Source organism: Oncorhynchus keta, chromosome 32 (assembly GCF_023373465.1).
Source record: "Oncorhynchus keta strain PuntledgeMale-10-30-2019 chromosome 32, Oket_V2, whole genome shotgun sequence".
NCBI lineage: Eukaryota > Metazoa > Chordata > Actinopteri > Salmoniformes > Salmonidae > Oncorhynchus > Oncorhynchus keta.
The window spans coordinates 12,286,718-12,304,027 of NC_068452.1; the positions used below are offsets into that span (position 1 = coordinate 12,286,718).

Genomic DNA, 17,310 nt, shown 5'->3' on the forward strand with positions numbered 1-17,310 from the left:
GCACTACACGTTCTGTGTGGATTTCACAGTATTCCAACATGGTCAAAAACATCTCTTTGATGTAGTTTCCTGTGTGTGATCCAATCATAGTCTTGACATTCAGCACAACCTGCTTTCTTGTCCAGACATTGTCAATGAAATGTCCAGTAAGGTTCATCAGGGACTCTAGTGCCTGACCAGCAGTCAGTTGTGAATGCCATGTGTGGAGCGTTCACTGGTGCCACCAGATTCTTCACTTTCATCACAACTCTTTCATGTGTTTTATCTAGCATTTCGGTGCAAAATATATTTTTAATCTTTGATCCTGTACCGGAATTCAGCAAGAGTAATCAGCCGCTATAATAATCAGTCTGAGTAATCAGTCTGAGTAATCAGACTGCTATATCAAATCATAGACTTAACTATATATAATAAACACACAAATACGAGCCTTAAGTCATTATGGTCAAATCCGGAAACTATCATTTCGAAAACAAAACCTTTATTCTATCAGTGAAATACGGAACCGTTCAGTATTTTATCTAACGGGTGGGTGGCATCCATAAGTCTAAATATTGTTGTTACATAATCATGTAAAATTCTGGCAAATTAGTTCGCAACGAGCCAGGCGGCCCAAACTGTTGCATATACCCTGACTCTGCGTGCAATGAATGCAAGAGAAGTGACACAATTTGCCTAGTTAAAATAAATTAATGTTAGCAGGCAATATTAACTAAATATGCAGGTTTAAAAATATATACTTGTGTATTGATTTTAAGAAAGGCGTTGATGTTTATGGTTAGGTACACATTGGTGCAAGTGTAATGGATGTGAAACGGCTAGCTTAGTTAGCGGTGGTGCGCGCTAAATAGCGTTTCAATCGGTGACGTCACTTGCTCTGAGACCTTGAAGTAGTGGTTCCCCTTGCTCTGCAAGGGCTGTGGATTTTGTGGAGCGATGGGTAACGATGCTTCGTGGGTGACTGTTGTTGATGTGTGCAGAGGGTTCCTGGTTCGCGCCCGGGTATGGGCGAGGGGACGGTCTAAAGTTATACTGTTACACAATGACACTGCTTTTTTCGCGAAATGCTTTTGTTAAATCATCACCCGTTTGGAAAAGTAGGCTGTGATTCCATGATAAATTACCAGGCACCGCATCGATTATATGCAACGCAGGACAAGCTAGATGAACTAGTAATATCATCAACCATGTGTAGTTAACTAGTGATTATGTTAAGATTGATTGTTTTTTATAAGATAAGTTTAATGCTAGCTGGCAACTTACCTTGGCTCCTTGCTGCATTCGCATAACAGGTCGTCAGCCTGCCACGCAGTCTCCTCGTGGAGTGCAATGTAATCGGCCACAATCGGTGTCCAAAAATGCCGATCGCCGATAGTTATGAAAACTTTAAATTGACCCAAATTAATCGTCCATTCCCATTTAATCGGTCGACCTCTAGTCTGCACAGTGCGATATCAACCCTGACCATGTCGGACTGTTTTTCTCAACTACATCACTGTATTCCTGACGTAAGCTCTGGACCATTACACCGGATAATCACAGCCCAAATAGCTGCTACCGAGTGGACCAGCCCCGAAGCTAGCCTTGAGCCAGGCCCATCTCCCGGCCTGCTCACTGGACCCTATGATCACTCAGCTACACAGCTCATGCCTCCCGGACTCTTCATTAAGACGACTACATCACCGGATTCCTGGACCTTTGCACCGGAGTGGCTATAGTGGCTAACGTCCTTGTCCCGAAGCTAGCACCAGTTAGCCTCGAGTCAGGTGCATCTCCCGGCTAACAAACAAAATTACTCCAGCTACAATACCTCTTTTGCCAATGGCCTGGACCATTTGTCGACTCGGAACCCCGCTGATCCATCACGTCTGGTCTGCCGACATAATTCCGTCTGATGTGTCCTAAACCGGCCTTTGCCGGACGTCGGTGATGCCCTGGTCCCGACGCTAGCACCAGTTAGCCTCGAGCCAGGCACATCTCCCGGCTAGCGTAGTAAAGACTACCTAAGGGTTTCCCTGTTTCATATTCCTGTTCACTGGACCCTATGATCACTTGGCTACATAGCTGATGCCTGCTGGACTGTTCATTAATCACAGTACTCCATTTTGTTTATCTGTCGGCCCCAGCCTCAAACTCAGGCCCTGTGTGTAGTTAACTGACCCTCTCTGCCCATTCATCGCCATTTTACCTGTTGTTGTTGTCTTAGCTTGCTCTCCCAATCAACACCTGTGATTGCTTTGTACCTCACTTTGTCTCTCTCTAATGTAAATATGCCTTGTATACTGTTTAGGGTAGTTATCATTGTTTTATTTTACTGCAGAGCCCCTAGTCCCACTCAACATGCCTCAGAGAGCTCTTTTGTCCCACCTCTCACACATGTGGTGACCTCACCTATCATAACTAGTGCCTCCAGAGATGCAACCTCTCTTATCGTCACTCAATGCCTAGGTTTACCTCCACTGTACCCGCACCCTACCATTCCCATGTCTGTACATTATGCCTTGAATCTATCCTACCACGTCCATAAATCTGCTCCTTTTATTCTCTGTTCACAACGCACTAGACGACCAGTTCTGATAGCCTTTAGCTGTACCCTCATCCTACGCTTACGCCTCTGTTCCTCGGGTGATGTAGAGGTTAACCCAGGTCCTGTGTGTCCCCAGGCGCTCTCATTTGTTGACATTTGTAACCGTAAAAACCTTGGTTTCATGCATGTTAACATCAGAAGCCTCCTCCCTAAGTTTGTTTTACTCACTGCTTCAGCAACCTTGATGTCCTTGCCGTGTCAGAATCTGGCTTTGGAAGGCCACCAAAAATTCTGAAATGTCCATCCCTAACTACAACATTTTCCGTCAAGATAGAACTGCCAAAGGGGGAGGAGTTGCAATCTACTGCAGAGATGGCCTGCATAGTTCTGTCATACTTTCCAGGTCTATGCCCAAACAGTTTTAGGTTCTAATTAAAAAAATGAATCTCTCCAGAAATAAGTCTTGCACTGTTTCCGCCTGTTACTAACCCCCCTCAGCTCCCAGCTGTGGCCTGGACACCATATGTGAATTTATTGCCCCCCATATATCTTCAGAGTTCGTTCTGTTAGGTGACCTAAACTGGGATATGCTTAACACCCCGTCCATCCTACAATCCAAGCTAGATGCCCTCAATCTCACACAAACCCTACCAGGTACAACCCTAAATCTGTAAACATGGGCACCCTCGTAGATATTATCCTGACCAACTTGCCCTCCAAATACACCTATGCTGTTTTCAATCAGGATCTCGGCGATCACTGCCTCATTGTCTACATCCGTTATGGGTTTGCGGTCAAACGACCACCCCTCATCACTGTCAAACGGGCCCTAAATCACTTCTGCGAGCAGGCCTTTCTAATCGACCTGGTCCGGGTATCCTGGAAGGATATTGACCTCATCCTGTCAGTAGAGGATGCCTGGTTGTTATTTGAACCCTTTCACACGTACCATCACACGGGTGTGATCGTTCTACAGTGGTCCCTGAAGCGTACGATCACACCCGTGTGTTTAGAACACTCATTTAGAATGCTCGTTTAGAACGGCAGTTTCGAATGACGCAACAATCAGCGTTTGAGCTGGCCACACTTTTTTCAGAAACTATTTACACAAACACAGTCCTTACAAAGTTATGTCCAGAATGTCAGCAGTTTATTTTTGGATGCAATTGTTCAGATATTCACAGAAGTAAATATAGCATAACACAATCATCCTAACCGGAAAATGTAGGCTACATTTGTCCTAGCGCTGAGGAAAGATTGACCCAACACAAGCAGTCATATTTTCTAACTCTCTGCTGACGTAAACTACAATATGAATTAGCTAATAGCAATTACTGTATATAATTAATCACATCACGGGTGAGTGAGCTCACCATTGATCGAAATAACTAGGTAAAACACTTTATAGAAATCGAAAGTAATCCGACGATTAGTTTCAGCGCGCAGCCATGCATTTTTTCCTCACAGAAACCGAAGATAATAAGAGAAGACGAGATGAGTTTGGTCTGTTTGTAGTATGCATGTTGAAGGGGTGTGTCATCTACCGTCGTTCACATCCCACCATTAATTTCCGGAAGTCCTCCAAAAATTAGTGAACTCTTACTCACCTCATTTTGTTATAACATCTTTGGTCAAACAGACGTGAATCCCAGAATGCATTGTATGTCAACAAACATGGCTACACAGCTGGAATTAGCTTAGCTCATCATAATCAGTACAACCTTCAAAAAGGTATTTTACACACATAATATGTGCCCATTGCAATCTGTGCAAGAATCGGAATGCATGATTTGTCATCTAGAATTGAAAACGTGAATAAAATCGTAAATACACAAATAATTACCACACAAAACATTTTCTGATAGTGATTTATTGATACAAGTAGCGCGTGCCGGCAGTCAACCACGTAACCTCCCACTCTGCACCATTCAGAGTTGTTGCAGCCATGATACTATGCCTTAGAGATGGGGGTGGAAATGCAGTTGTTGTTCAGTCACTGCATGGATATTAAATATGGGTTATGCATATTCAGTTTTGTCCTCTAGTAAAACAAGTTGTTGAACCAACTACCAGTACTTAATAAAATATATTAATATTACATATTGACATATGTGTTTTCTTGCTGTGTTTTCATCCAGTACAACTGTTAAGGAGTGTACGTTAGCATACAAAAGCTGTCCTCATTCTTCAGCTCCAAAGATGTCCAGCTCCAGTTATGATATTGGCGAATAATGTTTCTGGTTTCTGAAAGTACAGAATAAAGAGGAATTATTCATTAGAATACAATAAAAAGGATATAGCAATAAAGCAATACTACAAAGAAGTAACATAATAAACACTGCTATAAAAAAATAGTTTATTGCATTGAAAAAAATCACAGATTTGAGTTATAACAGTAAGAAACTCACTTTTGAGCTCCACAAGGGGGCAGGGCAGGGCAGAACAGAGCTATGCTGAATAGACCAAATAAACAAACCATGGTCATATTTTTTATTTATTTAACTAGGCAAGTAATTTAAGAACAAATTATTATTTACAATGATGGCCTACACCGGCCAAACTCGGACAACGCTGGGCCAATTGTGCGCTGCACTATGGGACTCCCAATCACAGCCAGTTGTGATACAGCCTGGATTTGAACCAGGGTGTCTGTAGTGCCATAGACCGCTGCGCCACTTGGAAGTCATAAGGCCAGGGTAGCTTCAAAATACAACACAAGCTAATAGTTTTCTGACGCAACTAGCATCGTTTTACAGAGCTAATAGAATAATGTAGCATGATTGACAATAACACCATAAAGGTTATAACATGTGTAACGTTACCTCACGTGTCTGCAGTTATAAGGAATATATTATGATCTACAGCTACAGCAGAAACGGCATACGGAAACTATTATTATAACTATTATAACGTAATAAGGCACTTACTTTGATGGAAACGCAGCCTGGGTTTGAACCAGGGAGTCTGTAGTGACGCCTCTAGTACTGATGTGCTGTGCCTTTGACCGCTGCACCACTTGGAAGTCATAAGGCCATGGTAGCTTCAAAATGCAACACAAGATAATACTTCTCTGACGCATTTAGCATTGTTTTACAGAGCTAATAGAAGAATGTGGCTACATAAGCACGATTGACTATAACACCATAAAGGTTATAAAATGAGTAACGTTACCTCACGTGTCCGCGGTGATAAAGAATATACACAAATATATTATGCTCCATACATACAGTACGCTACAATAGAAATGTGGAATAGAAAATGTGAACACGTGTGCAGATCCTGTTCTGACGGGAGATGAGCAAATGTCTGCAGACGTGAACTGCACAAACAATTGGGAAGTGCTTCGTGAATTTTGTCCGTTTCAGAAATGTCCCAACAATGTAATTATCCACAAAAGTAAAAATGACTATTTTTATGTGAATTCAAACTGTTTTTAGAAAATAAAAACTTGTTTGAAAATCATTTGAAATTGAAGTTAAAACAACCTATAAATATAAACAGCCTGCGTGCTTTAGTTTGAGGGCAGCGCGGATCAAATGTACTGTTACGTAATCAATCACATTCTGGAATGGAGAGAACATTCTAACATCACGTGCATAAAAAAACTGAGAGATGATTTGGAACTCACGCATGAAAGGGTTAAAAGTAATTTCCTCACCAACTTAAATAAGCATGTCCCTTTCAAAAAATGTAGAACTAAGAACAGATATAGCCCTTGGTTCACTCCAGACGTGACTGTCCTTGACCAGCACAACTACATCCTGTGGCATACTGCACTAGTGTCGAATTGTCCCCGCAATATGCAACTTTTCAGAGAAGTCAGGAACCAATACACACAGTCAGTTAGGAAAGCAAAGGCTAGCTTTTTCAAACAGAAATATGAGTCCTGTAGCTCTAACTCCAAAAAGTTTTGGGACACTGTAAAGTCCATGGAGAATAAAAGCACCTCCTCCCAGCTGCCCACTGCACTGAGGCTAGGAAACTATGTCACCACCGATAAATCCACAATAATCGAGAATTTCAACAAGCATTTCTGTACGGCTGGCCATGCTTTCCTCCTGGCTACCCCAACCCCGGTCAACAGCTCCACATCCCCCTCAGCTAGTTAACCAAGCCTCCCCAGCTTCTCCTTCACCCAAATCCAGATAGCTGATGTTCTGAAAGAGCTGCAAAACCCGTACAAATCAGCTGGGCTAGTCAGTCTGGACTAAAGTTATCCGCCGCCATTGTTGCAACCCCTATTACTAGTCTGTTCAACCGCTCTTTCGTATCGTCCGAGATTCCTAAAGATTGGAAAGCTTCTTCAGTCATCCCCCTCTTCAAAGGGGGTGACACTCAAGACCCAAACTGTTACAGACCTATATCCATCCTGTCCTGCCTTTCTAAAGTCTTCGAAAGCCAAGTTAACTTCTTGCGTCGAGCCATCCCGGATCCGGGATCGTGAATACTGCCTCAAGCTCATTACCATAACGCAACGTTAACTATTCATGATTGCAAATTAAATGAAATAAATATGCGAGGTCTCAAGCTTAGCCTTTTGTTAACAACACTGTCATCTCAGATTTTCAAAAATATGCTTCTCAACCATAGCAAAACAAGCATTTGTGTAACAGTATTGATAGCTATTGATAGCTAGCGTTAGCATTTAGCGTTAGCATTCAGCAGGCAACATTTTCACAAAAACCAGAAAACCATTCAAATAAAATAATTTACCTTTGAAGAACTTCGGATGTTTTCAATGAGGAGACTCTCAAGTTGGATAGCAAATGTTCAGTTTTTCCTGAAAGATTATTTGTGCAGGAGAAATCGGTCCGTTTTCTGCGTCATGTTTGGCTACCAAAAAAAAAGAAAATTCATTCATCAAAACGCCAAACTTTTTTCCACATTAACTCCATAATATCGACTGAAACATGGTAAATGTTGTTTAGAATCAATCCTCAAGGTGTTTTTCACATATCTCTTCATGATATATCATTCCTGGAATTCTCCTCTCTGTCTCAATCACATGGATGAATGCGAGCAGCTTGGAGATTACGCAGCAATTTCAACAAAGGACACCGGGCGGACACCTGGTAAATGTAGTCTCTTATGGCCAATCTTCCAATGATATGCCTACAAATACTTCACAATGCTGCAGACAACTTGGAGAAACGATAGAAATGGCAGGCTCATTCCTGGCGCTTTCACAGCCATATAAGGAGACAATGAAAAACAGAGCCTCAAAAGTCCTGCTCATTTCCTGTTTGAAGTTTCATCTTGGTTTCGCCTGTAGCATCAGTTCTGGGGCAATTACAGATAATACCTTTGCAGTTTTGGAAACGTCAGAGTGTTTTCTTTCCAAAGCTGTCAATTATATGCATAGTCGAGCATCTTTTTGTGACAAAATATTGCGCTTAAAACGGGCACATTTTTTTATCCAATAATGAAATAGCGCCCCCATAGGTTGAAGAGGTTAACTTCTCTAGGGTATGTGGGACGGTAGCGTCCCACCTCATCAACAGCCAGTGAAACTGCAAGGTGCCAAATTCAAACAACAGAAATCCCATAATTTAAATTCCTCAAACAAACAAGTATTCTACGCCATTTTAAAGATACACTTGTTGTAAATCCAGCCAAAGTGTCGGATTTCAAAAAGACGAAAGCACACCAAACGATTGTTTAGGTATGAGCCAAGTCACAGAAAAAGACAGCCATTTTTCCTGCCAAAGAGAGCAGTAACAAAAAGCAGAAATAGAGAGAAGATTAATCACTAACCTTTGATGACCTTCATCAGATGACACTCATAGGACTTCATGTTACAGAATACATGTATGTTTTGTTCGGTAAAGTTCATATTTATATACAAAACTCTGACTTTAGGCGGGACGCTACTGTCTCACTTGGCAAAAAGCCTGAGAAAATGCAGAGCGCCAAATTAATTACTTTGAAAATTACCATTAAATCACACATGAAAGATACCAAATTAAAGCTACACTGGTTGTGAATCCAGCCAACATGTCAGAATTCAAATAGGCTTTTCGGCGAAAGCATACGATGCTATTATCTGAGGATAGTACCATTGTAAACAAAGAGAGATAAGCATATTCAACCCTGCAGGCAAGACACAAAACGCAGAAATAAAAAATATAATTCATGCCTTACCTTTGACGAGCTTCTGTTGTTGGCACTCCAATATGTCCCATAAATATCACAAAATGGTCCCTTTGTTCGATTAATTCTGTCATTATATATCCAAAATGTTCATTTATTTGGCGCGTTTGATCCAGAAAAACACATTGCAACTTGCTCAAACGTGACGACAAAATAGCTCAAAGGTTACCTGTAAACTTTGCCCAAAAATGTCAAACTACTTTTCTAATACAACTTTAGGTATTTAACGTAAGTAATCGATCAAAATTGAAGACAGGATGATCTGTGTTCAATACAGGGTTAAAACCAACTATAGCTAGCCTTCTGGTCTCAAACAGGACATGTCGAGTGACTCTCTTTCAAGATGGCCGTACTTCTTCATTACACAAAGGAATAACCTCAACCAATTACTCAAGACTGTTGACATCCAGTGGAAGTGGTAGGAACTGCAAGCATGTCCCTTAGAAATCTGGATGGTTTGTCCTCAGAGTTTCACCTGCTAAATAAGTTCTGTTATACTCACAGACATGATGCAAACAGTTTTAGAAACTTCAGAGTGTTTTATATCCAAATCCACTAATAAAATGCATATCTTCTGGGTAGCTGGCAGTTTAATTTGGGCATGCTTTTCATCCACAATTCTGAATGCTGCCCCCTACCCTAGAGAAGTTAACAAACAGATCACTGACCATTTCGAATCCCACCGTACCTTCTCCGCTGTGATATCCGGTTTCCGAGCTGGTCACGGGTGCACCTCATCCACACTCAAGGTACTAAACGATATAACCGCCATCGATAAAAGACAGTACTGTGCAGCCGTCTTCATCAACCTGGCCTGTTGTCCGGACCTCTGGGATTCTCTATGTGGGTACCACAGGGTTCAATTCTCGGGCCGACTCTTTTCTGTATATATCAAGCATGTCGCTCTTGCTTTTCTGTATACATCTGGCATGTCGCTCTTGCTTTTCTGTATACATCTGGCCCTTCTTTGGACACTGTGTTAACAAACCTCCAAATGAGCTTCAATGCCATACAACACTCCTTCTGTGGCCTCCAACTGCTCTTAAACGCTAGTAAAACTAAATGCATGCTCTTCAACCGATGGCTGCCCGCACCCGCCCGCCCGACTAGCATCACTACTCTGGACGGTTATGACTTAGAATATGTGGACAACTACAAATACCTAGGTGTCTGGATAGACTGTAAACTCTCCTTCCAGACTCATATTAAGCATCTCCAATCCAAAATTAATTCTAGAATCGGCTTCCTATTTCGCAACAAAGCCTCCTTCACTCACGCTGCCAAACTATCCTACAGATTCTTGACTTCTGCGATATCATTTACAAAATAGCCTCCAACTCTGGATGCAGTCTATCACAGTGCCATCCGTTTTTTCACCAAAGGCTCATATACCACCCACCACTACGACTTGTATGCTCTCGTCGGCTGGCCCTCGCTACATATTCGTCACCAAACCCACTGGCTCCAGATCATCTATATGTCTTTGCTATGTAATGTTCTGCCTTAACTCAGCTCACTGGTCACCATAGTAACACCCACCCATATCACGCGCTCCAGCAGGTATATCTCACTGGTCATCCCCAAAGCCAACACCTTTTTGGCCGCCTTTCCTTATAGTTCTCTGCTGCCAATGACTGGAACGAATTGAAAAAATTGCAAAAAAGGTTGGAGACTTATATCCCCCTCACTAACTTTAAGCATCAGCTATCTGAGCAGCTTACTGCTCGCTGCAGCTGTACACAGCCCATCTGTAAATAGCCCATCCAACTAGCTACCTCATCCCCATTTTTTTTTTTGCCTTTTTGCTCTTTTGCACACCAGTATTTCTACTTGCACATCTATCACTCCAGTGTTCATTTCCATAGTAGTACTTCGCTACTATGGCCTATTTATTGCCCTGCCTCCTTACTCCATTTGCACACACTGTATATAGACTTTTCTATTTTGTTATTGACTGTACGTTTGTTTTTTTGTCGCACTACTTTGATTTATCTTGGCCAGGTCACAGTTGTAAATGAGAACTTGTTCTCAACTGGCCTACATGGTTAAATAACGGTGAAAACTAAATTTAATTAAATATACATTTAAAAAATCATAACTTTATTGACAACACCCAATTGGATACTGTCATTAACGTGGTTCTTAATACGGTAGCAAACATTATATTAAGCAGGACATTCAAGCGAGCCTTACAATTATAATCCAAAGTAGTGTGAAATGCACTTATAAGCTTCCTGGAAATGGAGGTTACTTCCCTGAGTTTTCCCCCATTCACATTCAGAATACATTGTGAGAAACTAAAATCTTTGCTCACCATTTTTGCTCTAATCAGATATTGTACATCCATAACTATCGGTTTCCTCATTAGCAGGGAGGAGTTTCTACAACCAAATTGCATGTGCATCACCCTCGTGCCGTAATTTTAGGAAACACAGAAAGGGGCGTATATTGGAGACCAAAAGTCGTCAGGCACACCGCTTAGAGTTTCAACAACATGAATAACTTATTTCTAGCCTACAATCATCGATGTTACTAATAATGTGAAAACAAGACAAAATATGATTATTGTTGCTCATTTTAAGACAATTGTCAAATAGCTAACATTCATTACAGACATCAATTGTTGTACAACATCATGGCTACGCTGTTGGCATCACCTGTTACAGTGGACCTCTGCTGTTGTGGGCCTTTAATCATCTGTCTGACTTTGTTGTTTACACAGGAGAGATACTTCACTATCGTGGATCATCTGGGGAGCCTCAACAACCTCATGATGCTGAACAGGCAGAGAAGAATCTCTCCAGATCAGAACACCTCAATAAACACCTGCAGAGATCCACAGGGAAGAGAACTCACTACTGCTCTGACTGTGGGAAGAGATTCACCTCATCAGGCATAAAAATTCATCAGAGAACACACACCGGAGAAAAACCTTTTTGCTGTGTTCAATGTGGGAAGAGTTTTGGTCAATCTGGCCATCTGACAGTGCACCAGAGAACACACACAGGAGAGAAACCTTATAGTTGTGGTCAATGTGGGAAGAGTTTTTCAACATCTGGCTCTCTGACGCTGCACCAGAAAACACACACAGGAGAGAAACCTTATAGCTGTGGTCAATGTGGGAAGAGTTTTGGTAGATCTTGCTATCTGACTCAACACCAAAAGACACACACAGGAGAAAGACCTTATAGCTGTGGTCAATGTGGGAAGAGTTTTGGTCAATCTTGCCATCTGACTCAACACCAGAAGACACACACAGGAGAGAAATTATATAGTTGTGGTCAATGTGGGATGAGTTTTCTTCGATCTGGAGAGTTGACAGTGCACCAGAGAATACACACAGGAGAGAAACCTTACAGCTGTGATCAATGTGGGAAGAGTTTTGCTGCATCTAGAACTCTGACTCAACACCAGAGAACACACACAGGAGAGAAACCTTATAGCTGTGGTCAATGTGGGAAGAGATGTTCCACATCTGGCCATCTGACTGTACACCAGAGAATACACACAGGAGAGAAACCTTATAGCTGTGATCAATGTGGGAAGAGATGTTCAACATCTGGTCATCTGACTGTACACCAGAGAACACACACAGGAGAGAAACCTTACAGCTGTGATCAATGTGGGAAGAGTTTTGGTCAATCTGGAGAGCTGACAGTGCACCAGAGAACACACACGGGAGAGAAACCTTTCAGCTGTCATCAATGTGGGAAGAGTTTTGCTGCTTCGAGAACTCTGACTCAACACCAGAAATTACACACAGGAGAGAAATCTTATAGATGTGGTCAATGTGGGAAGAAATGTACAACATCTGGCTCTCTGACTGTACACCAGAGAACACACACAGGAGAGAATCCTTATAGCTGTGATCAATGTGGGAAGAAATGTACTACATCTGGCTCTCTGACTGTACACCAGAGAACACACACAGGAGAGAGTCCTTATAGCTGTGATCAATGTGGGAAGAAATGTACTACATCTGGCTCTCTGACTGTACACCAGAGAACACACACAGGAGAGAAACCTTATAGCTGTGATCAATGTGGGAAGAGTTTTACTACATCTGGCAATCTGACTGTACACCAGAGAACACACACAGGAGAGAAACCGTATAGCTGTGGTCAATGTGGAAAGAGTTTTGCTCTATCTAAAACTTTGACTCAACACCAGAGAATACACACAGGAGAGAAATCTTATAGCTGTGATAAATGTGAGAAGACTTTTGGTCAATCTTGCCATCTGGTATCACACCAGAGAACACACACAGGAGAGAAACCTTATAGCTGTGGTCAATGTGGGAAGAGTTTTGGCCAATCTTGCCATCTGGTATCACACCAGAGAACACACACAGGAGAGAAACCTTATGGCTGTGCTCAATGTGGGAAGAGTTTTACTACATCTGGCTCGCTGACTCTACACCAGAGAACGCACACAGGAGTAAAATCTCATAGCTGTGATCAGTGTGACAAGAGATACTCTGATAAAAGATCTCTGATCAAACATCAGAAAATACATGGAGTTTTTTCATGATATCAATGAATTAATGTCACATAGTAGAATGTTTTTAACATTGTAGTAGAGGAGTATTTTAAGGAATTTCACAATATAGAACCCTACACTTTTGCCCCATTTAATTGATTTCAGCCTTAGGAAAAATCCAGGCTCTTGAAAGTGTACTATTTATGTGATTTAACAAAAAAGTGACTAACACAAAAAGAGCTGTGTTACACTTACCATGTTGGTGACCCACTTCTACAAATTGTCCTCTAGCCAGTGATGTACACATTATTCCCAGATTCTGTGTGGTTTTTGACCTGTTAGTTTTAACAGGACGTGCAACCTCCTCTCGGCACAATTGATTTCAACATGATATCGATGAGTGATGACAAATAAGTGTTGTGTTCCTTTGTTTAGCGACCCCTAAATTACGGATATTGCAGGAGTTTCCTCTTGAAATCAGACATGTCCGTGGTAAGGACAACTTGGATGCTGATTGTCTCAAAGGTGGGCAGTCAGAAATATTTGTGTTTTGCGTTTAGCCAGTGCGTTGTCATGGATCACAATCTATTTTGACTGCACGTTTTTTTGTAATTGGGGATGAGTTTTGTTTGGGTTCGTTCCAAGGGGATGAGAGTTCTAGAAGCTAGTGAGTTTTAGGAAGACGAGAGTTCTAGAAGCTAGTGGGAAAACAATAGTTTTTTCCCCCCTATTTTTAATTGTTGACAGTAGACACCATGTTTATATTGGTAAAGGTGAATCATTGTAGTTGATTATAATGTGAAATGTAAATTGTTTTCTGTTGGTGGTGAGCAAACTTATCCAACAAAAATATAGGATATATTTGTTGTCTTAAGGGGGAAGGTGTTACAGGCTTTTGTTTTATGTTTTGAGGTTGGACTTTCGCCTGTGTAGCTTGTTAGCACCGATTGGTGTCACCTCGTTAGTCAGTATGTGTTACACCTGTCCATCTCGTTAGTGGGAAGGTGTTTCACCTGAGCTGTTCCAGGTTCTATTTTAGAGTGTCTGGCCCAGTGTTCCAGTTGTCTTGATAGATGTGGAGAGTCAACACCTTTAGTTTGCTCCACCTTTTTGGATTTTCTTTTTTGATTTGATTCCTGTAAAAAAGTTTGAGGTGGTGGGACGGGTGCGCCAATCGCCCGTGAGGAGATGGCGCAAAGTACATCTGGACCGTCGGTTCCGGGGATTGGACTGGCCAACACGGTGCGCTTTTCTTGGCGGGGAAAAGAGATGGAGCCTTGGGGGAGAGAAACCTTCGGGAGGAACATCCTAATGGGGCACCTAAAATTGAACGTTAGAGATGTTCTCTGCCTTCAGGGGAACCCAATGGAGAAGGGGTTTGATGTAACCCTATATTTGGAAGAAAAACACAATGAGATTATGAAGACGGAAAGGAAAGAAGGTCCCCTGTGTCTTTACACGGTGACCAGCCTGGCAAGAAACAACTTCAGGGTGGTCACCGTAACCATGTACAATCCGCACGTGAAGGACGAAGAAGTGAGGGCCTTTCTGGGGAGGTACATGGACAATGTCTCTTCAGCGAGGTACCTCAGGGACTCCCTGGGTTTCTGGAATGGGAAGAGAGGCTTCCAGGCGTTACTCAGGGAGTCCCCGAAGAGTGTGGATGGCTACCTCCATCCTCCGGCGATGTTCTCCCTGGGGGCTGACAGGGGAACACTCTACTATGCACGTCAGCCCCCGTTCTGCAGGCGTTGTATGGCCTATGGCCATATCCTGGCCACGTGCAGCGCCAAGAGGTGTCGGTTTTGTGGGTCGGAAGAGCACGAGGCCAGGGAGTGTGACGAGCCCAAGGCTTGCCACGGGTGTGGCTCAAGAGCACACCTGTGGCGTGATTGCCCGTCTCGTCACAGGTCATACGCGTCTGCAGCTGGGGGAGGAGCGGGGGATGGGGGGAGGAAAGAGAGGACGCATGCGGATTGTACGGATGGCACAGGGGAAAGGACGGAGAAGGACGAAGAAGGGAAGAAGGAAGAGGCGAAAAGAAAGAGGAGTGAAGATGGAAAGAAGGAAAAAGAAGGAGAGAAGAAAAAGAAGGCGGAAGAACAGGAAGGAGCGGAGAAGAGGGAGAGTGGGACAGTGGTGCGAGAAGGAGTGGAAGAGGGAGTGGTGACAGTGACGGGGACGGAGGGAGGTGTGGAGATGGGAGGGGAGGGGTGGGAGGGGGAGATGGGGGAAAGGAGTGGGGGGACAGCCTGCCAGGCTTCCTCGAGGTTGAAATTAGGGATTTGGTGGAGGATTTAGCGGGGATGGGACGTTGTGTCTCCCCGCTACCTCCTTCACCAAAGAAGAAAGGGATGAAGAGGGGGAGCTTGGCAGGTTGTGAGAGGGAGGGGGTGTGGAGGGGGGGGCTAAGAGAGTGGCGGGGGAGGGTAATTTGTCCTCCCGGTTTGCCTCAGCCCCTTGCATTTTAGTGGATGACTCCAGTGAGGGGTCGGTGGGCTGTTTGCTAGAGGGATCCCAACTCCTGTTTGAGGAGATGGGGTCCCCTACATGCAGCCCCGAGGCAAACGGGGAGGGGGGGTGGGTGGGGAGGGAGGACCCAACACACTGCCTGGGTCATGGGTTGGGATGGAGGACGGGGGCGTCAGGAGATGAGAGGACGTCCCCGCCGGTGGAGATGGACCAGGGGAGCATCGGGTGAGTCTCCTGTTTTTTTTTTGGTTTTGGGGGTTTTATTTGTTGTTAATAATTAAATGAATAGTTCGGTTTCTTTTTTAGTCTAAATGTTAGGGGTTAAGGAATAATGTTAAAAGGAGGGCGGTTTTTTGTTATTTAGAGGGTGTGGGTTTGATTTCTGTTTTTTACAGGAGGTTCACCTGAGGGATGGTGGGGATGTGTGTAGATTTAAGAGGGAGTGGGATAAGGGGGAATCTTTTTGGGGCATAGGAGGGGTGCACTCAACAGGAGTAGGGATTTTGTGTGGGCATAGAGAGGTTAAAATAGAGAACACTTTTGTAATAATGCAGGGTAGAGTTTTGGGGATAGATGTTAAGTTTAGAGAAGCTAGATATAGGTTAATTGGGGTGTATGGGCCACAGGTGGCGGCAGACAGGAGGGAGATGGCGGACTGTCTGGCGCCCCTGTGTGTTACAAACAGGCACTTGGTGATAGGAGGAGACTTTAATATAGATTTAGGGGTAGGCGGTGATAGCAGTGCAGGTGCCATCTCTGGGCTAATGGCTTGCCATGGTCTGGTTGATGGTGGCCTGCACACTACTCCGGCAATGGTCGGTCCTACATGGCGCAACTCCAGGGGGGTTGCGCGGAGGCTCGACTACATTTTTGTATCCAGGTCTTTGGGTCAGTTGTCTGGGCGGCTGTTGCCTGTTTTCTTCACGGATCACGACGGGGTGTTCCTGCAGGTGGGGTTGCCAGTCTGCCTCTTCGGTAGGGGGTACTGGAAGTTAGATCGGGATATACTGGAGGAGCAAGCTTTCGTTGAGGCTTTTTTTTGTTTCTTTCGGAGGCTTGACGGCCTCCGGTCCATGTGCGAGGGGGTGTTAGAGTGGTGGGATTTAGTTAAGGGGAGGATAAGGGCTTTTATAATAGGATATTGTAGAAGGAAAAAAAGGGAGGAAAGGAGGGAGGTGGATCGTATCCAAAGGTTAATTGAACTCGAGTACGAGGCAGGCAAACAGCCCTAAAGGCGCAGCTCAGGGAGCTGCAGGAGCAGAAGGCTCGAGCTTTCCTGGAGCGTGCGCATAGTGGCTTTCTAGAACATAATGAGACTTGTTCCGCTATGTTCTTTAAGTCGGTTAGGGCCAGGCAGAGTAGGAAGGTAATGCATGGAGTTAGGGAAGAAAATGGTAGTATAGTAAGTAAACCAGAGGAAATGGTCAGGGTGACAACTGATCATTTCCAAGGTTTATTTAAGGAAAGGGAAATAGATGTAGAGCAGGGAAACGTGTTTTTAGAACACTTGTCCCGGCGGTTGCCAGAGGACATTAGAGACGTGATGGAGGCCCAGATCTCACTAGAAGAGGTTGAGAGCGCTCTTAGGAGGATGGGAAAAGGGAAGGTGCCTGGGATGGATGGGCTGCCGGCTGAGTTTTACCTCAAGTTTTGGGGTATACTTGGACCAGTGGTTCTCAAAG

At 43.6% G+C, this 17,310-nt stretch overlaps 1 protein-coding gene across 2 annotated transcripts in view; it reads left to right on the forward strand.

Moving 5' to 3' along the window:
- The window catches only part of LOC118365743 (zinc finger protein ZFP2-like), a 426,011-nt gene that overhangs the window by 2,580 nt on the left and 406,121 nt on the right, over positions 1 to 17,310 (forward strand). For both annotated transcript variants that reach the window (XM_052490196.1, XM_052490197.1), the window contains exon 2: positions 11,400 to 15,322. In XM_052490196.1, coding sequence (XP_052346156.1) covers positions 11,400 to 13,207 — 1,808 coding nt within the window. In that variant the 3' untranslated portion in view covers positions 13,208 to 15,322. The remainder of the gene's footprint in view (positions 1 to 11,399; positions 15,323 to 17,310) is intronic.